The 24,011-nt window shown below is 41.4% G+C and overlaps 2 protein-coding genes across 4 annotated transcripts; one reads left to right on the top strand and one right to left on the bottom strand.

Annotated features, from left to right (window-relative positions):
- Positions 1-9: 9 nt before the first annotated feature.
- Positions 10-12,221, bottom strand: cep85 (centrosomal protein 85). 3 transcript variants are annotated; one of them, XM_020091351.2, is made up of 14 exons: positions 11,952-12,221; positions 10,746-10,805; positions 10,510-10,641; positions 6,748-7,541; positions 5,264-5,394; positions 4,852-4,969; positions 4,534-4,719; positions 3,943-4,095; positions 3,679-3,833; positions 3,419-3,536; positions 2,700-2,750; positions 2,513-2,620; positions 2,172-2,415; positions 10-1,944 (listed from the first exon to the last, which is right to left on the bottom strand). In XM_020091351.2, the coding sequence occupies exons 2-14, from the start codon at positions 10,783-10,785 to the stop codon at positions 1,781-1,783; spliced, it is 2,394 nt and encodes a 797-aa protein (XP_019946910.1). In that variant the 5' UTR covers positions 10,786-10,805; positions 11,952-12,221; the 3' UTR covers positions 10-1,780. The 3 variants fall into 3 exon arrangements, with proteins under 3 accessions (XP_019946910.1, XP_019946911.1, XP_069393031.1); XM_020091352.2 differs by lacking the exon at positions 11,952-12,221 and adding an exon at positions 11,445-11,615; XM_069536930.1 differs by lacking the exons at positions 10,510-10,641; positions 10,746-10,805; positions 11,952-12,221 and adding an exon at positions 8,162-8,407.
- Positions 12,222-15,113: 2,892 nt separating this feature from the next.
- wdtc1 (WD and tetratricopeptide repeats 1) lies at positions 15,114-23,351 on the top strand. The gene is made up of 16 exons (XM_069537394.1): positions 15,114-15,268; positions 15,800-15,939; positions 16,065-16,148; positions 16,235-16,281; positions 16,977-17,088; positions 17,684-17,871; positions 17,953-18,135; positions 18,241-18,335; positions 18,492-18,607; positions 18,711-18,786; positions 18,891-18,987; positions 19,278-19,448; positions 19,565-19,800; positions 20,048-20,219; positions 20,917-21,109; positions 21,199-23,351. The coding sequence occupies exons 2-16, from the start codon at positions 15,874-15,876 to the stop codon at positions 21,394-21,396; spliced, it is 2,034 nt and encodes a 677-aa protein (XP_069393495.1). The 5' UTR covers positions 15,114-15,268; positions 15,800-15,873; the 3' UTR covers positions 21,397-23,351.
- The last annotated feature ends 660 nt before the right edge of the window (positions 23,352-24,011 follow it).

The following is a 24,011-nucleotide window of genomic DNA, read 5'->3' as shown; positions in this document are numbered from 1 at the left end:
AAGAAAACGAATAGTTGAAAGTCTTTATTTCTAAAATATGCAAATACAAACAAGGACAAAAGTATGAAAATATAAACATCTTTTTCCCTTTCGCAAAACATTTGAGATGTTAAGTTAAGGCATGCGGAACCTGACTTTTCCAAAGCGCAATTTGTGCTACTCGAGTTTCAAGGTCCCATGAAATGAAAAAACAAAAAATGGCTTGTGTGTCCCTGGGTGTGTTGTTCTGTTTACTTTGCCAAAAAGTCATTGTTGCATATTTTCATACTAAAATCCCTTTCTCTTCCTGTAAAGTGTCAAGTTTTGTTTTTAAATCAATGGCTTATCTTGCACTCAGGGTAAATATAAAATCCCAGTGAGTGCGACATGATCTGAGATTTAGGGTTGATCCAGCCAACCCCTCACATCCACATCATCATCACATGGGAAATAAACACATCCCTCTTTCACCTAAAGACAGTGACCTGTCCTCAACGATGGCTGCCCGCACACACACACGAAACACCACAGAAGAAAATAACAATCTTAAAGCCACTTCATGGGACCTTTACACAAAGTTGATGCCAAGTTTGCGCAAACATTAGAACATTATTACAACAACACATTAGGGCCCAAAACACTTTCACACTGAGTTGTCAATGCAAACAGAAAAAATAAATAATACTGAAGATTAATACTGGTTCTCAGGCATACGCTCATCAAACACTCTGTCAAAGCCGTCAACTGAAATGTACAGTAAACTGAAGTTATTCATCTACACAGAGCAGCCTCTACAAACATCACCCAGACTAATGAGTTTTATTTCACTTCATTTATCTACTGGGGGGAAAGAAACAATGTAGGGGCCTCCACACCCTCTGTGACGCGGCCCCTCGGTTATCTGCTACATTCAGAGTCAGGGAATGTATCGACTATCCTACTGGTTAACACGCTGAGAGAGAAAAAGTCATAATGGAAGAGTCTGCTGCAAACAGCCCTTGTGTGGTTGGTCTAGAAATGAAAGAGCATTGCGGTTGCAAATGTGACAGGAAGGCACTTTCTGGTGTTTCATTCAGAACGAGTCGTGCAGCAGAGAGGGAGCATTTACAAACATTCTTGCACAACTGCCTCGACCAGAGTTTTCTTTGGTAATAAAACTGTTTTAGGCCTGTTGGTGTCAGAAGCTGAATTGGTATTAAACCGCTCAAGTTGCTTTGTCTTTTACTAATGTTACTGTGTCCACCATTTTAAATAATGGCAAGTTAGCAACATTTCTTTGTGATACCGTTAAAAGCTCAAGGTTTAAGTATTTTCAGTTGATTGTCAACCATTTCTTGGATAATTTCCCTCAGGAAGGAAATTAAGATTTAAATAAATTATACACGTGGGACTTCTACACAAAGAGTCATCCCCTAGAATTAAACAAAAAGTATAAGACTGTTTGGTAACCGACAGTATCATGTCATCATCATTAAAAAAACACGCACACACACTATGATTAAAGGATCAAGTATTAGAGGGAAGTTATTTTCTGTTAGCCCTTGGACAGAAATAGATGAACTCACTGGGGGGGAGGGAGGGTTTTGAGCTACAGGCAGACTTGAGACTCCACGTTCAGTCAGTTGAGAGAAGTACAAGCGAAACCATTTGGGCTTTCCTCTGTCCTTATTTAAGAACATTTAAATCCAGTCCTCAGTCTGATATTCAGTAACTAGGCATGAAAGACAGGCTCGTTTTAGAAGCTTCTGAAGTGAAGAGGAGCTTCTGCCAGTTTTCCCCGTCACCTGGGTAGGTGGGAAGGTTATTGGGTGATGCAGTTTTCTCCCATGTCCTGTGCATAACGGTCCAGTATTACGTTACGCAGCTCCTCAACGTCTCGACGGAGCTGTTGAGCTTCAACAAGCTTCTTCTGCAGCACCTCTGGACTCATCCAGTCCTCAGCCTTCTCTGCCACTGGTGGAGGCGCTGGAAAAAACAAAAACCATGACCCTGATTCATGTCGGTAAGTATCTAAAAAGGCCAATTTATACTCCTGTGTTGAGTTAACAACATAGCCTGACATGCACCTCCCTACAAATGTAACTACACATCACAATGACGTCTCTGCATCAATCCTACACAAAAGTATATACCAGAGTTTACCTTGACTTCTCATAACACACGTAAAAACAATAGAGTCAAGCAGTGCTTACACGTGAGACCGAGCAGCAGGGAGAGGTTTGGATCCTGTCCCTGAGCTCTCTGGGTGAGGATGCTGCACAGGGAGCGCAGGTCACTGAGGCAGGAGGCGATCTCTGCGTGGAGCTTCTGTGTGAGACGAGCCCCGGCTGGCTGCAGGGCAGAGGAGGCCTGGTTACTGCTCCTCTGCTCTGGATCGCTCATCTGCTCCTGCAGCGTCAGATTCTGCTCCATCAGTTCTTGGTTCTGGGCTGACAGCTGAAACACAGGAGTGAACATCAATGTTAGTGAAGCTGTAACGGAAAAAGATTCTGCGCAAAGAAACATGATCATTTCATGGATCAGCTTATCTCACCTCCTTCATGGCTGTGTGAAGCTCCGCCACATTCTGCTCTTTGGCCAGCACCTCTCCTCTGAGAGCCTGAGAGCTGTTCTCTTCTTGAGATATCTGCTGCTCTAAAGCCTGCGAACACAAATAATCAATGACTCATACTGTACGAGAATGTAAACAGTGCAGAGAGAAACTGTGATGATATAAACACCTGGATTTGAGAGCCGAGTTGTTCCATCATTCGGTGTTGCTTCTCAATGACCTGCACAGAGAAGAACTGAGCTTTAAAACACTTATTTGCTACTCAGAACTGTTCTGTGCCACTTAAAAAGCCTTAAAGTACCATTTGTGCTGCTAAATTATGATAATCTGAATAATAATCTATAGCTTGAATGTTTACAGTTGCATAAAATATCATGTGTGCTCACTTTGGTTGGGAAATTAAAGCAGATTCTCACAAATCCAAGGTTACCAGAGCTAAACTGACTCCCATTGCCTATTCCTCTTATTTTAATGTGAAAGAATGTTTATCTTTCTGCCTTTTCTACAGGACTATAAAATCGTTAGCTTCACTGAAATCAAGTGTTTGACTAGAGGTGTTTGCTTTGCAGGTGAAAAACGCAGCACAGAGAGCATGGTAAACAATACAGAGAAAAGAGTATCTATACTTTGAAAGGTTATTTCGGGTTTGCTAACAAATATTACTGAGAAAAGTTCTAACCCCTGATGATGTGACATGGTTTAACCACAACATGGTTCACATTCCACTGAGCAGTCATTTTCTTTAAACTCCCTCACATCAACTTTTTGAAACTGTCATTGTGGTCAAACATTGAAACGGCAGAACTGCAGTTAGTTTGAAGGACTTTTGCATTTTAAGTTTGGAGTAGTGATTTAAACATCGCTCAGGACACGTAAATAACAACAGACCTTTTTGAGTCTTTGCTGTTCCTCTCTTAAACCGTTGTTCTCTCCTCTAAGCTTCTCAATATCCAAAGAAGGCAGCCGGGCTCCGTCCTCTAGGCCCTGCTGCACCCGTTGCTGCATACTAATGACAGAAATAAAAACACAGAAAGCATTATGCAGGGTTACTGACGTTTCTTTGTGCACACACAGAATAAAGAGAACAAACATGCCTTTTGGGAAGATTGTACATGGCGATCAGACTGCGTGTGTGTGTGAGAACATACTCAGTGATGGTGGTCAGCAGGTCTCTCTCTCTGCGTTTCTGCTCCTCCAGCAGTGCGTCTTTTTCCCTCAGTTGTGAGCGTGTTGTCTCTAGACAGACCTCCAATTCTTTCGCTTTCTCCTGTAGCTGGGCTGCCTGCTGTTCAGCCTCCAGGAGCTGATATGAAAAAACAAATGTGTCCATATTTATTGAATTAACACCCTGACCTGAGTAAATCTGTGCAGACAGAATAAGAAGGCATGGCATTAGGCAGAACTCTCCTAACCTGCTTGTTCTGGCTCTGGTAATCCTCCAAGGTGGGCAGGTCGGCTAGGTAGCGCTCCAGAGTCTCAATACGCTGCTGGTTCTCTCTCTTCAGCTCCGCCTCCTTCTGGCACTTCTTCTTCAGGTTGCTGATGTGTTTGTCTCGGCTGCGGATCTGCAAACACAGATCACATATGATCCATGTGTGTTAGGTCTTCCACCCATGGTGAGTGAGAAGAGTCAAGGAGAGAACATGCTGCCTTTTAAGAAACGACATTAGTATTGTTAAATATTTATCTATGAAAATTAAGAGAATTTTGCAAAGTTTACGTATATTATTAACATGTATGATCTTCTTATGTGTAGGATACTTGACTGAAATACCAAAAGCGTCTCTACATTACTAAAATAAACAAAGGGAAGAAAATAAAATGCAGTTCTCCATAACCATTTCCCCTGAAATAAAACCATTTCCCCTGAAATAAAACCATTTCCCCTGAAATAAAAGTAAAGTGGACACATTTAAACTCTGATTTAGTCCAAAAAATTGAACAATGTCATATCTGTTATGAAACTTGAAACATTATGTAAGGGAGACGTGTTGTGAACGAACCCTCTCTTCCTGTTTCTTCATCTCTTCTGCATGTCTCTCACATGTCTCCTTCAGACAGTCGGTTAGTCGCCGCGTCTCTGCTTCAACTGCTCCCAGTCTGCGCTCTGCCTCCACTTTCTCCAGGGCAACGCAGTCTGTGCGCTCAGCAAACTGCGCTCGCAGGAATGCATTCTCTCTTTGAGCCTCCTGGGGAGCCACCGCGTGATACAAAAGTTTCAGTGAAAGTTCTTCGGGGTAAATCGCTTGTCAAGGGTGGTGACAGCGTAACACAGTGTTCTCATTGTTGTTTGTGAGGAGGCAGAGCATTTTTTCACTAACCTGGAGCCTCAGCATGAACATATCCCCATAAGAAGCCCCTCGACCCAAGAGGGCTCCATGGACCTGCAGCTCGCTTTCCCTCAGACGCTGCTCCAGCTGAGACATGTGCTGCTTTTGTCTGCATCACAACCAGGCCCGAACATCATCAACACAAAAACAACAATACAGTCATAAACACTGTGAAAAGGAACTGTGAAGTGAGTCTTCTGGGGATCAGGGACATAAAACACTTTAATATTAATTTCATTGAAATCCTCTCGTCTGTCAACTCATTGTGTGTCACCAAAACAATGATATTACATTTTTGATATTCACGTGTTTGTCTTTCTGTGAATTATTATCAAAGAATTACATAAACCTTCCCTCCCTCAAGCGTCCTCACATGAGCAGTAAAATGATGAGAAACACTTGCCTCTCGATGATGAGCTCCTTCTCCTTTAACAGACTCTCGCTGGCTTTAACCAAAGCGTCCCACTTGCCAGATTCTGAGTGAACAGGGTTTGAGTACAGAGAAGGGTACTGACCCACTCCAGCGCCCATTAACTGTAACAAAGATGAAAAAGCATGTGACACTCGGCGCTACATCACGTGGAGAAAACATGCAAAGGTGATGAGAGACTTGAAAATGTGTAAAATCTAAACCCTGAAAATAAATAAACTATTCATGGCTGACATCCTATCAACTTCTCCTTGCACACTATAAATAGTGGAAAGTACATGCACTGCAGGTATTAACAGAAACCTACAACTCAAAATATTTCTCAAAACAAGATGCAAACAGCTCACTGACTGCATCTTGCCTTGGATAGAATGACACCTGATCAAACCGTTTTACAGGAAAGCAGTCGTCTGACGACAGTAACAGGCTGAGGAACAACATTGATTTTTAATGGCTATCACAAAAGGGAAATAAAACTAGAGTATCAGGTGGTGCCAATCTCTCTTTAGAGTTGAATGTAATTCCACCTCAGTGACTATTTAAAGTCTTTCTTCCAACACATAGTGAAGGAGAGAGTCGCTATAATGTGCCGTTCTAAAGAATTCACCCAGTACCACAAATGAATGAATACTGCACTCAAATCACAGCTTTGGAAAAGTTTATAGAGTTAAGACAACATCATGACTTGCTTCAAAGAGTAAAATCTAAAAATACACTATGGGTCCCCTCAGATTTTTTTATTTGACAATTCTTTCCAGGGTTAGAATCTCAAATGGGTAAAAAGGTTTTGGGGAAATTAGTTCAAGTGATAGTGTCAGTTTATGTGTCAGCACACAGGATGTGGAAGTGCCAACTGTCACTGCAGAGTGAGACATCAGCATCTGTTACAGAGGAAATGAACATCTGAAACTGCAAATAAATGTTGTGCAACCACAACATTGTAAAAAAGCGAAGGAGTAAATTTTTTCATTAGAATAGATTTTCTGAATTACACATTACACTAATAGAGTAACAAAATTTTTTTACAAAGAAAACAACAGAGACCAGAAACTATGTAGAGGTTCTGGTGATTTTAATTTGACTGATTGATTTGACACTTCCTGCTTTAAAATAGGACAAGGTGTCTGTGCGCCTTCAGGCTTTGTTTAGTGGAACGTTATATTTCCTGTGTTGACCTATATATGTGTCCCGCTCTGGATTTCTGGCCAGACTTCAGAGTCGACCGATAACCCACTGCCCCACATGTGTACTCCCATGTTCTTCACTTTATTAAGGTGTTGTTCTCAGAGCATTCTCCTCACCATCATATCAGCCAAGACAAATTCATTTTGGTGGTGACATGAGAAATTGACAAATACATGGCTTCTATACCACGATCCAGATCAGTTGGGAAACAAATGAAAATAACTAACACGTAGCTTTGTGTTTCTTTAGCATTAGTAGTATCATTTTCTTACCTGCATTTGTTCCACTTGCAGACGCAAACTCTCCAGTTGCTGCTTATGCTGCTGTTGCTGCTGCCAGCTGGACAGTTCACTACATCTGTCCTGCCGCAGTGGCTCATAACCCTTGGAGCCTGGATGCTCCCTCAGCAGAGCCTGTGTCTGCAGGCTGAGAGGGCTTGCATAAACTCCAGCAGAGCCCGCTGCACCAGGCTGACTGCCCCTCTGATTAGAGGTTTCTGCTGTGCAGGAAAGCCCAGGCCTGGCTTCAGGCAGAACTTTATAGCTGTGCTCCATGCCTCCTCTGTAGGCCTCGGACACACAGTCTGGGCCGTCTCTAATCACGCTCGCCTGTAATCGGAGTCTGACATCAGGACAGAGCCCCCCCAACAGGGCTGACTGATTTAGAGTAGGTTCTACAGCAGGAGTGTCAAACCTCTGGCCATCATCCAACCGTGTGTGGTCTGAGGGGAAAAGTGAGTGGTCCAGCCCATTGACAAGGCTGCGGTAGCGGCTCAGGCAATCTGGCTTTGGCCCCACGGGATCAACTCCCACAGTGTCCTGAGCGTCCAAGTTGGGTGACGATGCTGACTTGGAAAGAGAGGAAGACTTGGAGGTGGAGCCGCTTGGGGTCCTGGAGCCAGAGGAAGACCTGTGACTCTCAAGCGAGGAGAGGCAGTCCTCCTGGACACATGACTGGGGCTTAGAGGCCGAGGATCCGGCCGTGGATGGCATGACATGTGCAGTGGGAATGGGGATCTGACTGCGGATGGGTTGGAAAGAGGGGCTGCTGCTAGAACTGCAGAAATCTAAAAGTGAAAACAGAAAAGGAGAAATAAAAAATATGAGTATGACTCTCTCAATATTCACCGTACAAATGCATCTTGTTAAATCGGTGCAGAATATGTAGAACACCACTGCAGGCAATTTCCTCTATTTTCAGTGTGTGATGTAAAGTAGATGCAGCAGGGTTTATGGGTGGCCTACTTTGATGATGAGATGTCACCACTGAAAGAATTAAATGGCTCTGACTGAGTCAACCCAGGGAATAGGCTCATAATAGACTAAAACCAATGGGCAGGGTAAAAGCTCCATATTACATGATTATATAACATATGCAATTATTAAAGCTGGTCCTGCCATGTTACTAGATGTACAAGTAAGAAAAAAATGACAATAGAACTGCTGAGTAAAGAATATTTCAATTTGCATTAACTCTCAATAATTCTCTACAGAGCACACACCCCATCTACACCAATAGGCAGGCATAAAAAAGTTGACCGTCTTCATTTGCACATCTAAGATATCACATTATACTAACAAAGAACTTTAGGATCGAGATTACAACAACCACCGTACAGATGTCTCCACAAGTCTCCACAAGCTTTGAAACAACTGAACGTTACACAAGTCTAACTTCAACACAAACCTGAGATTCTTGCTGAAGTCTGGATACCCGGTATTCACTCGAACGAAGCAAACATGTTATTAGCTGGGGCATTTTTTCTAAAGTTGAACTTAGGTGAGCTGTAAATCAGAGCATTGGTGCGTCTCCTGCATTTTTGGGGATAGCCGAAACAACTTCTCAAGCTAAAGACCGATCGCCGCGCGGCAGGCAGGCGGGCTCCGTGCCCGAAGCAGTATTGTCTTCCACCAAACCAGCCTGCACCAACCTCTGACCAAACACATGAAAAACAGGCACACGCAGGAAAGGTTAGGGGTATTTATAGCCCACCTCTCAAGTTACAGAGTGATCTGTGGGTGCCGCTTATTTAAGCACCTTTCCTCCTCCCACTGCAACACACATCACACACACACACACGTGTACATCCAAAGTCAAAGGCTGAATGGGATCTGTTTCCCTGCTCATTTTAGACCACAACTTCATTTCACAAGAAACTCTTCACAATCACAGAGAGAGATAAAGAGGTTAAAGAGGCAAGAATATTACAGAAACAACATCAAGCGTTCAGGAATGTAAAACGTCACATATAATATCAGGAGCCTCCAGGCTCCAATAATTCATGACTAGCAAGAACAAGTCTAAACTACTCTGGAAGAGGAACTTTTACTAGATGTTTGCTCAACAGAACAGTCATTCTTGCCGTTGCAAAATATTTAAAGTGAAAATTACCTACAGCTCTTAACTATTATTATGTTTAACACCAAGTTAATTTTCAGTTTGGTTTTCTAAAGCTGTTGAATTTACATGCAGTATTGTCTAAAATGGGTCATTATTGTAGCTCAATTTGGGGCTAATTGTCATGTTGCTAGGCACCAATGTCAGTTGAAGCGCAAGGACACTGATGTATCATCACCAGTGGTATTCTTAACACTTGTGGCTAAACAAGAGAAGCCTGCAAGTAGTAGTTACATTCATTCCTACATGAAGACAGTGGCTATAATCTGAAATTTATCCAGAGACATGAATGCGGTTGGACCAAATCATATAAACCTAACAATTAATTTGAAGTACAGTATCTTATAACAAGCTTGAATGCTGCTTCAATCCTTCCAGGAATGTTGTCTTACAAAACCTGACCTGCGGGATTGCATTGTTAGAGGCTGGTAGGATAAGACTTGATGCCTCCAGAAGAAAGTGCCATCAGTTCCTTCAAAAATGTAGAAGACTAGCATCTACCAACCCAACAAATTGTTTTTCAAAGCCTCTGTGGTGTTGAGAGATTTAGATCGGGTGATAGGACATGTGAGAGGAGGTGTGCAGAAATCATTTAATTCACCATGGTGATAAGGAAAAGCACTAAACCACGCATCAGTTTATGAGGGGGAGTACACAGCATCTTCTGGCTAACATGTACACATAAAACTACCTAAGATACTTCAGCTGACACCCAGAGATTAGCAGTTAGACAAAGAAAAATAAGTTACAATTAAAGACAATCTAAGGGCTGAGGGATGGACAGCTTTTCATGTAACTTGGTGTAAAGGGTGAAAAACAGTGACCTGTTTGAGGTTGTTATGAAAGGTTTCCTGCTGGCAACCCTTGTACAAACACCAGTTCGCTTCTGATATTTTTTCAGTCTATTATTTTGCAGTGTTTCCTGTTGTACAAGTGACCACCCATCCCAGTTAGCTGGAACCATTCTGATTAGAGAGAGTTATTTTTTCCACTTACTGTATATTCAATATTAAATATTGTACAAACACACCAGACACAGATACACAACTCTGCAGGACTTGTGTATTTTCTCCAGTGGGATATTTCCATTTACAACTATAATAATATAAATATAAACGGTGTGTGACATTTCACACCACAGGCACGGGTCCAGTTTCCTTTTAGCTTTCCAGTCCTGGTATCCTAACACCCCATCCTCCCAATTAGCCACAACACCAGAGCACTGCAGCAGAGCCTGGGGGCATTTTTTGGCAAGGAATTTAATCTACCTCTGCAAATCTCCTAATCATGGATTGAGGATCATGAACATTTTGCTTACTCTATAAATAGCCTCTGAATAACATCGCATATGGGAAGATGGTCTTACCAGCCTAATCACAAAACAGGGAGGGTTGTGGTTAAGCCTGAGGATCATGAGTGGCTCCTCGCTACTTTATACATTGTCAATTTACAAGTCAGTTTCAAGTATAGTTGACAAACAACAGATGTGAAGTGCAAGAATGTGCAGACTATTACAAAAAAACCTCAACCACCATTAAGCCAAACAACTCTGACTCTATTGGACTTCACCACCGCTGCAAAACAATGTTACACAATACTCGCTACAGGCAGAGGGAAGAACAAGCAAAAGTCATCACCTTCTGTGCTGTCAGATGCTGAGGTGCCAAGACCAGTGTCCCCACTGTCTGATGTTCCAGGCCGACGGCCAAAGCGACTTTGGAACTTCTCTGACACAGCTGGTGTTTGCCACTCCATGTCAGCAAACCGAGCTAAGGTATATTTGTGAGACAGGACAAAAGCAACAGAGGAGGATGTGAACACACGTTGAACTGACACACAGTTTATGTATTTTCACAGCAGCGTGCCGACTTACCCGCTGGTTTGGATTCGATGTATCTCTGTGAGGTTGTCATTCCATACGAGACAACGTCACCTGATACGGATGAGGGAAAATTATATTATCGTATTGTGCTGACACAGTAACAATAAATACAGTTAATGTTGTTTTAGTGTGGTTCACGTTAATAGGGATAAGTTAAGGTCTCCTCTTGTTAGCTTTGACACATAACTCGAAATGATAATGACTCTATTTGTATAGATAGAGTTAGACAGACAGACAGACAGACAGATAGATAGATAGATAGATAGAAAACTCTAAAATCAAACACACCAAATAAAATAATACATCATCTAAAACTAATGACAAAGGAAAATGATTAAAAGAAACTAAAAAAGCTCAAAACAATGAAGTAAATACAATTCAGTAAAGTTAGTTGTGAGAGATCCAGTTCCTCAGTTGAAGTGACAACCCTGACAAAGACTTCACATTTACAATCTAAATCGCCATTTAGTCTGATGTGTTTCACTATGACACTGAGATGTTGACTAAACTCAACGTCCTCTCTTGCGTAGTGTGAACTGAATGTTCGTGGCTGAGGACAACAGCTGTTGGCTAATGACCCGATCTGCTCAGCGATCAAACTCATCTGCCCCTCGACGACGAGCCAGAAACAAAAGTCGACCAGACTCATCTGGGTACCAACAAAAATAACGACATGAGCACATCGCTTACATAATCTGTTACACAAACATCTAGATCCCTCCGAGGCTGCAGGAAGTTGAACACCGTACGTGTGCAGGCGAATTTAAAGAGATGGATGGATACACGGAGTCTGGGCTGCCACAAACTAATCCTCTTCACCAGCTAATTCAGATAGGAAGTGACCCGCTAACGCTTAACTAGCTGAGGAGAGCTAAGTCAGCTAAACGTGGCAATTCGCTAGATTGAATTTGTTAAAAACGAATTACGACATCAGATAAAAGGCGATTATCATAGCTATCAACGTTGTGGTTGTTTTAAATCGATAACTTCCTCTCCACAGTTCCAGCCCCATAACGTTCACATTAGTCCTTGTGATGCACTGCACCGTTAACCGTTTTGCTAATCCATGGCAAATCTGTTTCCGATAGCTAACAGCTAGCTAACACAAGGCTATCGTTTGCCTAGCTACCTGGGAGAACATTGCAAATCTGTGCTAACGTTGCTGAAGCTAAGGTGCTGAGGAGATGTTAACTTTACCTTTAGTTCCACATAAACACAGACCGAAGGAACAAATCTCGGTTTCAGACTGAGAACCGAAGCTGAATCTGAACCATCCGCTGCTGCTGCTGCTGCTGTTGTTCCGCTAACAAACTGAACTGATCCTCTCCGCTGGCACTGAACCGGCCAACACACAGTGGACGCTTGTTTAACAACACAGCGCCGCCCGGTCAAGACCAACTGCTCATGTTGTCACGGAAACCGTGTGGGGTTTTTCTCGTTCAGGTGAAGTTTGTGCGTCCAAAGAAACAGCCGAGAAACTGGAGGGGCGGGGTTTGACTCTTTTGTTTAATTATTTATCTCAATGGAACAAAATATGACCGGGTTCAGTCTGCCATGTGACCAGATATCACGACAGTAACGCAAAACGAACCAACCCAGCCAAGATGCATTGAGATGGCAAAAATATCCTGGAGAACAAAGGTTCAAAAGTGTTACAACCTACTGTTTATCATATCATAACACAGTATTACACATTATAACAAAGTATTACACATTATAACACAGTATTACACAATGTTACACATTATAACACAGTATTACACATTATAACACAGTATTACACATTATAACACGGTATTACACATCATAACACAGTATTACACATTATAACACAGTATAACACATTATAACACAGTATTACACATTATAACACAGTATTACACAGTATTACATAATGTTACACATTATAACACAGTATTACACAGTATTACACATTATAACACAGTATTACACAGTATTACACAATGTTACACATTATAACACGGTATTACACATTATAATATATTTTAACACAGTATAAAACAATATTACATGATATAACATATTATAACACAGTATTACATATCATAACACAGTATTACACATTATAACACAATGTTACACATTATAACACAGTATTACACAATATTACACGTTATAACATATTATAACACAGTATAACACAATATTACACGTTATAACATATTATAACACATTATTACATATTATAACACAGTATTGCATATAATAACATATTCAAAGACAATATTACACATTATAGCTCATTAAAACAAAGCATTACTTATTATAACAAGTTAAAACACATTATAACATAACATAACATACCTAAACTAACGTACCCTAGACGTACCCACGGTCTCATTTCTTCACTCACTAACTACCAATAAAAAAAAGATCTGTATGTTCAGGAAAGTCTTGGGATTCTCGCTGTGTTTTCATTTCACAGATAGGACATATAGGTTTTGAGTTACAAGCATTTGTTTGAAGACTGGCGCTAGAGCACAGCACTCTGGCTTCCCCATTGAGTCTAATGTTAATGTCAAAAGTTGATTCCTGATGAGAAAACTACATTTCTAACTCGCTCTCACGGTCTCATTTCTTGTCAATCAATTCAATGCATTTGTTTAGCACCATATAACAACATACATTATGTCAAAGCACTTTGGGGGAAGGGGGACATGACAGCACCATGCCATTGATCCTCTGGTTACAATATGATTCTCATCAATAGCAATATAGTGAAAGTTCAATATATATCGAGATAATGCTTATGCATTGTGCAAGAACAGTGATGGGGTATAATACATCTTCAGTTTTAATGTTCTGTCTCAGATATCTAGAATATTGGGGGGTTTGTTTATAAGTGTTTCATTATTTGCTCATAAAAGGAGTTTACCACAATCTTCAACGCACCTTCACAACACATCTTGAAAGAAATGATAATTTGACATTTGTTGAGATAATTATAGGTATTGATATGTGTCTCTTTCCATTTATCATTAGCTATATTAATTGTAAAATAGAATTTATTCCTCTGGTTAAATTTGAACATTTCTGCTTTACAGTCAGAGGGAAGTTGTAGGTCCACACCCAAATATAGCAGAACCGCCGTGGATAACAAAGAAGTGAAAATGGCCCAAATGCTGACATCAGTTGTAGGAAATTGGGACATCCATAGTAAGATTTCATCCCCGTCATCAGTCGGTGACACATCATTTTGGAGTTTTTGAAATGGATGAATTAGAAATGACTAAATCAGCTTCATGTTGTCGTATTTTGGTTTAACCATAAGTAATTATTCACACTAATAAACAGATCAAATTTGAAAAATTGCTGTCTGACATTTTGTTAAGATAATTATAATTAAGCGTACCTTGAAGGGCTTCCTGTGTGAGAACATCTACTTCACACGTGTTCCTGTTCTGCTAAATCTCAGTTTGAATCACTAATGCAGGACTCATAAAGCATTAAAATGTCAGAAAGTCATCCACGTTATTTGCCTAACTGAGGCTGACAGGTTCTTAGAGAACAGGTGTTGCTGGCATGTTGAGAAAATGTCAAGAACTGCAGGCTGTGATTAAGTAATAACAGTCACGTTGAAGTTTTTTTCTTTTTTTTGTTCTGCTTTCACATTGTGACCTTCAGTGTTGTAAGACATCCTATCACAAGTGTCTCCAGCTAAAATGTAAATATATTATGCATTCATTTAATGTGCTGCATGAACATACTCGGCATTCTCCAACTTTCCCTTTAACACTCTACATTTTATAAAGACGTAAATCAAGTTTCTTCTACTTGTGCCACTAATTTGAGATTCTGGTTATACTTGTTTTTTTTGTTGGTGGTGTTTTTACCTTCAATAAATAAATGCACACAAGATAGACTTTCATCTGAACCATTTACAGATTCTAAACAGCTGCAACAACTATACATGTTCTTATAACCTGTTCTTGTGAGTTAATTTGACTAAGCTCATCCAAGTCATCTTTCCATCCCAAACTGCCACATTCTCAAGAATCATCAGTTAAGATCTTTAATCTTCATCTTCTGTCTGTCCGATTACTAAACATGCTTTTCTTAATTGTCTTTCTCAGTGAACAGCACATAAAGCTGAATATCTCACTTTATTTCTACATTTACAATCAAACAAATTCTTCCTATGAATCGGTGAAATAAAAATGTATTGACACATAGGTAAAGTATTTGAATGAAGGGTAAAAATATAATTCATCATAATGTTAGACACCGTATTGACTGTATAGTTACTCAGCTTATTTGTGCTGCAGAAATGTTAATTTGAGGGGGTGAGGCCTTTATCCTGAAAAGGACGCGGAGCGGAAGTGTTTGTCCTGTTTCGGCAGGCTGAACAAAGTGACGTGAGGAGGAGGAGGAGGAGGCTTGTGTTCATGTCAGTATCAGCGACAATCCTGTCAACAAACTCACACAGAGTGAGATTCATTCCGTTCACTAAATGGACATCTCTTGACAGAAGACTTTTTAGTTCGAGGAAAGCGGTGAGATTCCTCCTGCGGCCGCGGATCGAAATGAAAGCGTTGCCAATGTTTACGTTCGGCGATGTGGACGTTTTGTTTAGCTAGCAGGGTACCGCTAGAGAGGCTAACGCAGGTAGCAGCCACTTGGTTAACGAGAGGCCTGATGCACAGGGGGCTAACGATTGAAGCAGGCTAACAGTGTCCTAACATTGATAATAAATGTCAGGGTTTTGTTAAACAGTCCGCTGGATTCAGTAGAGACACAGCTGCAAAGCTAACATTAGCTCGACGGCTGCTGAACTCGTCTCGTTGGACTCCACTGACGGGAGCGAACCAGCCTTTGGCTCTGGAGTGACCATAGTCTGTTTACCAGCTGTAATACGTGTTTATTCATTACAGGGCATGCTAATGGTTCAGCTATTTTTAAATAGCCCATATTGAGTAAAGTGTTCAAATGTCGTCCCCCTCCCCCTTCCATCAAATCAGTGTGTTTATGATAAGAGTCGTTCCTGTGCTCTCCACCCTGCTTTAATGTTGTTCATGTTTGCACAGCTTACACTCAAGAACTACAGAGTAAATGTCATCGGAGCTCTGACCCCTGGATCCTCCACCCCAGTCCCATATAAATGTCGAGTGGTGAAGCCATGACTACCGTCAACATTACCAGAGATATCCTGCACAGGCAGATCAGGGTGAGTAAACAAACGCCATGCTGTATAATGAGCTGAAAATACTACTGACAAGACACAATGCAACTAACCCAAATAGACCCATCCCAAATGTAAAAGATGATGGAGTCTTTGATCTGTGCCTGCAGGACAAGAGGGCGTCAGGCTTCCAAAGGTCCTATCATGTGACTGACCCCTTCATCAAGAGACTCGGACTGGAAGCTGAGCTTCAGGTCTGTGACAGTAACCGTGTTTGTGTGCAGATGTAGATAGAGAAGGGAGACTGAGACTTCTTTTGACCCATTTTCTGTCTCAACAGGGTCATACAGGCTGTGTGAACTGTTTGGAGTGGAATGAACGAGGAGAGTAAGTCTTCAATACTTAAGTCTTCATCCTCTGTTTATTTTATAATCTCTCACCTGGTTTCCCTGGTGGGTTTGTGTCACCATACAACTATGACAAAAATCTTGCACTGTCCTCTCTTTGCTGTATAGCTGCTTTTAAACATGCACTGAACTCACGCACGTAGATTCTCCGCAGTTTCTCAGGAGGAGGTGCATGTGTGAATACAAATGCGTTCATACATGCACATGCACCTTCACACATGCATTTGTGTCCACTTTCTCCACCTGGCCTCCTAGTATAAAGTATAAGTGAGTGGAGAACGTTGATGAAGCTTCTAACATGTGACAGGCGCAAAAATGAAAAAAACAAAACGAAAATGATCTCCAGATGATAAAACAGCGACACACGTAGAAGACACATACAAAGATGTCGAGAGAATTTGTGGTGATAAGAGTCGACGCCGGTGTCGATCTGCTGTAAATAAAATCCTCTGTATTCTACCAGGACATGTTTTAAATAGCCCTAGAGTATTAACCTCAGACTAAACCCTTTCAGTGCTCAAAGAGGTATTGATTTGATTTGAATCACCAAAATAAAAGGGCATCAGCTGTTGCACACTTTCAAAGTTTCACAGTATAAGACTTAAAATTTTATCAGCAGTTAAAATCCTATCCGAATATCGCTTGACTTTTCCTGTGTTTCTTTTTTTTATCCAGTCTACTGGCCTCGGGCTCAGATGATCAACATGCCATCATTTGGGATCCGTTCAAACACAAGAAGCTCACAACTATGCACACAGGTCATGCAGCAAATATATTTTCTGTAAAGGTAAGGACTAAATTGAAGATGGATTTTTTAAATCAAAGGTGGGAAAGTGAGCAGAAATAATTAGCAGTGGCTGACTTTACACATATTACCAATATTAAGTCATATTGTGATATAGGCAGCATTTTGAGTGTGTAATGCTTATAGGCAAAGAAAGATGAATGAATAATTACAAATGTTGTCTCTTTGAAAGTGCATTTTATGCAAATACCTGAAACTACAAGTAGCCCCCTATCATAATTAAAATTCTGGATGTCCTGTGTCAGATATTGAAGGTGTGTTTTTTGCCCCCTCCTGTACATTAGGTGGCACTGTTAACCATTTAATAAGTGGCATGTTGTTTGGTGGAAAACCTGTATATGTACAGGTTCTACTGTGGTAAAGCTGTCCATGACACAGTTTAATGCATACCACTGATATATAAGGCCCAAAATGGGACTTTCATCCACAGCACTTTAATAGGAGTATTAATTAAATATCATTTACTCCATGATCGCTAGTTGTTGGAAATAATTCGACTATTCAAAACAGTAGCCAATCAATGCACATTTTGTTTGTACTCAATGGTTAATTCTGATTTGTTTGTCTGTCCCTACAGTTCCTCCCTCACTCCGGAGACAGAATTTTGATAACAGGCGCGGCTGACACAAAGGTCCATGTGCATGACGTGACAGTGAAGGAAACCATCCACATGTTTTCTGATCATACCAACAGAGTCAAACGTATCGCCACAGCACCCATGTGGCCCAACACCTTCTGGAGTGCTGCGGAGGACGGCATCATCAGGTTAGAAACCAGTACAGGAACGGCAAAAGATATCCAGTGTCTAATTATGTTAATATGGTCATTTCTCCTTGTTCTCTACAGACAGTATGACCTGCGGGAGAACAGCAAACGCTCTGAGGTGCTGATTGACCTGACAGAGTTTTGTGGTCAGCTGGTTGAGGCCAAGTGTTTGGCTGTCAACCCACGGGACAACAACTATATGGCAGTGGGAGCCAATGGTCCCTTTGTACGTCTCTATGACATCAGGATGATACACAACTACAGGTCAATAAGTTCAGTCATTTAATGCGAACGATAATTCAACAACTGCAGAAATGCGGAGTGTTCTCCATTCCAAGTTTAAACCAACTTGTTTTGTTCTTTCCACAGAAAATCTATGAGTCAGAGCACGTCTGCAGCTGTGCACACATTCTGTGATAGGCAGAAGCCCATCCCAGACGGAGCCGGGCAGTATTATGTTGCAGGTGCATATGTAGCTGAATTGTTTGGCATCAGATTTATAAAATGGGTTAATTTGGAATCTTATCATATGTTCAAGTCATCAGGAAATACAGAGTTTACATGAAAGTGATTGTGAAGGATGTGGTTGGATAACACAAGTGTTTGTTTGAATTCTCCAGGGCACCTGCCAGTGAAACTTCCAGACTACAATAACCGCCTTAGGGTCCTGGTGGCCACATATGTCACCTTCAGTCCAGATGGCACAGAGCTGCTTGTAAACATGGGAGGGGAGCAGGTAATGCTTCGTGAAACAAACAAGAAATGGGGAGAGGGGCCTTTTATTTCTGGTCTGTTTTGTTAGCTTTGTTTTATTTGATTATTGTTTAAATTTTTTCTAGGTGTATCTGTTTGATTTGACATTTAAACAAAGGCCGTACACCTTCTTGCTTCCAAAAAAGTGCCAGTCATCCACAGGTAGGTCTGTTCAGCCTGAAAAAAACAATTTGAGTGGTGCTTCATAGATGTAGAAGTATGGTATCTGTAGATGTAAGATGTTTTCTGGCTCTTTTGCTCCACAGGAGATGTGCAGAATGGAAAGACAACCAATGGCGTCTCCAATGGAATTCACTTGCCAACCAGCCATATTCGCTTTGCTGCAAACAAGATTCGCTCAAGGTAGTTATCTTTCAGTGTCCCCCTGAGTGGGGAAAAACTGCATCATTTGGTCCCTGTGAACAGAAATGATGTCCATGATCATTTGCATATTAAGTGAAGAAGTGAGATCAGATCACAAGTGGTCACAGGAGACATGTCCAGGACAGATATCAATTCTTAGAACTGTTCGCTTTTGATCAGATCTCTCAAGACGGATGTTGATGCCAGGTCTGAACGGGGACAGTGATTGCATCTACTCACAAATTGTTTCACACACTTGAATCGTCTTTCTTCTGTTCTCCTTGTTTTAGTTCTTCTGAGCTCCCCTCTCACTTGGAGAAGATAAAGCAACAAGCTAATGATGCATTTGCACAACAGCAGTGGACACAGGCCATCCAGCTGTACAGTTTAAGCATTCATGAGGCCAGCTGCAACGCCATGCTGTACGGGAACCGGGCTGCAGCGTACATGAAGCGAAAATGGTACGCTCCATCATGTCACGACGCCCAAAGCACCAGTTCAGACAGAAAATGCGTCACATTTCCTAAAGGCCATGAAAGCAGTTAACAAGTGTTTTGTTTACATCTGTGATTCACAGGGACGGAGACCATTACGATGCCCTCAGGGACTGTCTGAAGGCTCTGACCTTAAACCCTAGCCACCTGAAAGCCCATTTCAGACTGGCACGGTGTCTGTTCGAGCTGAAGTATGTGACAGAGGCTCTGGAGTGTTTGGATGATTTCAGGGGAAAGTTTCCAGAGCAGGCGCACAGTAATGCCTGTGATGCCTTAGATAAAGATATCAAGGCGGCTCTCTTCTCTAAGACAGAATCAGGTATGAAAAAGGAAAGAACATGCACAGTAAGAGTTTGAAATCCACAGACAAACCACATTGCCACCACCCTGCGAGATGACTCACAAAGTACACTATTCGAAGAATGAAAACAAACAAGCTAAAACAAATCTTTGACTAGTAATATAGCCGTTGTGTCTTTATTATAATCTCTTGGCAACAGACTTTTTGTTTACTTGTTAATGTGTGTGAATGATTCAGTTCTAATAAGTTTAAATGAATTCTTCAGCAACTGAAGATAAGAAGTCCAACAGCTCCATACGATTCCACTCGTACAGTAGGAAAGAGTCGATCCCCGAAGACGAGCTGGTGCTGAGAGAGCGCAGCTTCGACTACAAGCACAGATACTGTGGTCACTGCAACACCACCACAGACATCAAAGAGGCCAACTTCTTTGGGAGGTCAGTAGATCTGACTCTCAGCCTGCAGAGGCCTCACTAGGGGGCAATCACGAGCTTGTGATACAAAGTGAAAAGCAGCTTTCATTCATGAATCTAGTCTGTGGGAATGATATCAACCAGGTTTTGAGATTGAGCACATCCAACATAAGTAGTAAAGCCCTAACTCTCTTTGAAATCATCGAGACATTATATTTCAACACAAAATGGGATTATTTACAAAAAAATATTGTGTTGCTGCCCCCCCTTGCAAAACCAAAACATTGTTTTAAATATAAAATTGTAAAATATCTGTTAAACAATATTTCAAGTCAGCCAAAGTTTATTCTAATTAACCTCATGACAAGGTTTGTATTTTAGTTTGATGTAAAAAATCTCAACCAATTCTTTCATTGGTCAAAATGTGGATAAACTGAAACATGTCACTGCAAATTATGTGAAACACTAATCACAAATAACTTGTCCAACTTCATCTAAACAGCAGCATGTGGTCTTTTCATTAAATTAAGTTCTGAATTTAGTGTCATACATCAAAAACTAAACAATACTTTTTTATACCAGAAAGCCCATATGAGCTCCCTACACACCAGTACACCTGTATTGCGAAGTAACTTTTTCAAATTTCTAGTTCCCAGTAAATGCGACATCGACAAGAGTTTGGCTTCTCAGGCTGATCTGAACACTTGATTTTTCTCTGCAGCAAAGGACAGTACATTGTCAGTGGCTCAGACGACGGCTCCTTCTTTATCTGGGAAAAGGAGACAACCAATCTGGTGAGGATCCTCCAGGGGGACGAGTCCATCGTCAACTGCCTGCAGCCACACCCCAGCTACTGCTTCCTGGCCACGAGTGGTATTGACCCTGTGGTTCGATTATGGAACCCCAGACCAGAGGTAATCAGCTGATAATTTGTTAGTTTGAATTTTATTATACATTTTTAAATAACCCTTCCTCTCCTCCCCATCATTTCTTCATGATACAGACGGAGACTGAGAACGGGCGTGTGGTGGAGGACATGGAGGGTGCTGCTCAGGCAAACCAGCGACGTATGAACGCCGATCCGCTGGAGGTTATGCTGCTCAACATGGGCTATCGCATCACAGGCCTGCGTGGTGTTGGCCCAGAGGGCTCAGATGATGAAGACAGCTCAGAGGGACAAGTGCAGTGTCGGCCAAGCTAAACGAACAGTCAACCCATTCTACAGAATTGACGTAGAAGGCAAAGCACTCTCCCAGCTCCTGTTTGAATCTTTATTTCCCCTCTACCTGACAGAAACATTGAGTGAATGTCATGTCACATCTATGCACTATGCATCGCCCTTCCCTGTCCTGAGATGGGGTGGGTGGAGACCACTTTGGGGAGAGGAATTCATTGAGGGCTGAGACGACACCCATCTCGCCCCTTCAAAGCACCGACAACACCTCAGCCTCCCCCTCCACTCTGCAGTGGCGGGGGGGGGGGGGGGCACCTTTGAGGAGAGCACCTTCCCCTTCACTCCCAGTTTCTCTCACAGAGCAGGAGGAGTTCAGCACTTATCCCTCCTCAGGTTCATGTTGGAGAGACACACAACATGTCGAAGGAGAAGCCTGCTGCAGGGCGACCTATTTTTCAGGTCAGAGCGGCCACACAGTCGCAGTGTCCTCCATGGAGGATCTGATCACACACTAGATGACGGTGCGTTTGTTGCATCTCCTGCCTGCTCTTCAGTTGGAGCCTAGTCACAGTGCCCGCTCATCTCAGAAAGGCTGCACACCCGACTCAGTATTCTGAGTGTTTTCAGTTGCAGTTTTGTTCACCGATGGCCTAGAATTACTTAGAATCTCTGGGTTGTAAAAGTTGCTAGGCTTGCTCCATTAAAATATATTTACAAGCTTTGTTTAGTTCAGAACTGTCAGAGACAAACAAGCGGTTTCTTCTGCCAAAGGTTGTCCATCATTTCAGCAGCCAAGGATTAATGTTTGTTTTCTCAGTTTCATTGAAACATGATTTTGTCATGCTGTAGGTCTACTCCTTCTAGTTAAAAGGTTTTGCTACTATAGGTTGTTGACGAGAGCAACAAGATATCAACAAAGACATATTAAAAAAAAACAAACACCTAATACAGTTTTTTTTTTTTTAAATTAAGTCATGTTGATTGTTTGTAAATGTCATTTGGCATGAGATGTCAGTGTGAATTTCTGTTGGGAATAAGTGGGACACATGCTGATTTTGTGGAACAGTATACAGCATAAAAGAGTACACCTCGCTTAAACCTGTCAAATGCAGTGATTTCTCTTGGATAAAACCTATTTTGGGAATATGATGGAATGTTCAATTCTTTATCAGTGACAGATGAAATGTGAATAGTGAACAGGAAAATTATTTTAGAAATGCTAAAAGGCTGTGTTGCAAAAAAGTCAGGGGGCTCACAACATGACAATGACCATATGCATCCTTAAGTGAGAGCCAAGGTGGAAGTGCTGCTGTTGTCCAACCTCAACCCTGCGGTGAATTTTGATTGAGTTGAGCAGCACTCCTCATCAAACATCAGACACCGGAGGATTTCATCTTCTGGGAGGGGAGCAGGAGAGATGGGATGACATGTTGCAAACTTGTACACTTGATGCTGAGAAACATTTCTGTACTTAAAAGTATCAGAGGACATACCAAGTGCCAGAATATGACTTACTTGATGGATTGAAAAAAAAGAATATCATCAATGTAACACAAACAATGTGGCCTAGTTGACGTATTCTGCTGATATTGATCACACATTTATCTGATTTGGCTTCTTTATATTTAATTTTTTTCATGAGAAACATTTCTTTTTTTATGGTCAGAGGGGGTGATCTCATTTATGCTGTGTACTGTATATTCCAGTTAATTAATGGTGTCAGGGTTTGTGCGTGGCTCTAGCACTCGTCCTCTGCTGCAGTCAGGGGTTCAGTCTTGCTTGCGTGAGGCTTCTCTGACCATTTTTAAAACGGGACATAGATCCATCCCAGCTCATCACATCCTATGATGTAAAGATGTGGATTCTCAGCAACATGCACAACACTAAGCTTTCATGTGTTTTACATTGTTTTGAGTTATTCTGTTTTTCTTTTGTCATAACCTTTGTCGCAAGCAAAGTAAATGATAAAATGGTTGAACACATTGTTGTCTGTATTCTTTTTTTTTTTTTTGTTCCATCAGTGGTTAAAAGAAAGTGGAAGTTAATTATGTTCTTTGTCCTTTTTAGAGCAGCTGTTACACAACAGCCCCTGCAGCCACAAGATGCAATGCTAACTATGTCGGGAAGACATTCTGTGGTGGAGGCTGTGCTGTGAACTTTCTAATGTCCTGCTCATTTATCAGTGTCAGCTGTACTCTGCCTTTTGCTGACTATTAGGCAACAAATGTGAGCACAGTAAATCACAAGCATGAGTAGTTAGGGGAGCATCCTGTGTCCCATATGCTGTACACAGTAATGAGGTGACCCAGCTTCAGGGAAATAATACAGAGATGAAGTTGAGGCTGAATGAGCCCGTCGACTAAGAATAAGATGTCTCTTGCTAAGAAAATAGTTATGTCTGTCAAAATAATGCTTATGTTAATTTACATCCATTCTGCAGAAGAAGAAAAAAAATGCAAATGTTGTTGTTATGGTAGACAGTTGTTTTACTTGAACCCTGCAGATCATCATAAATCCCATTTAATTCTGGTTCTCAAACGCCACAGTGAACATGCCAATAAACAGTGTTGCGTTCACTGAGCAATGTTTTTTGTTAATTGAATTATAAATTCAAATTATAAATATGTGGCAGTGTTAATAGT

This window comes from Paralichthys olivaceus, chromosome 13, assembly GCF_024713975.1.
Source record: "Paralichthys olivaceus isolate ysfri-2021 chromosome 13, ASM2471397v2, whole genome shotgun sequence".
NCBI lineage: Eukaryota > Metazoa > Chordata > Actinopteri > Pleuronectiformes > Paralichthyidae > Paralichthys > Paralichthys olivaceus.
This window is presented reverse-complemented; position numbering and strand designations above follow the sequence as displayed.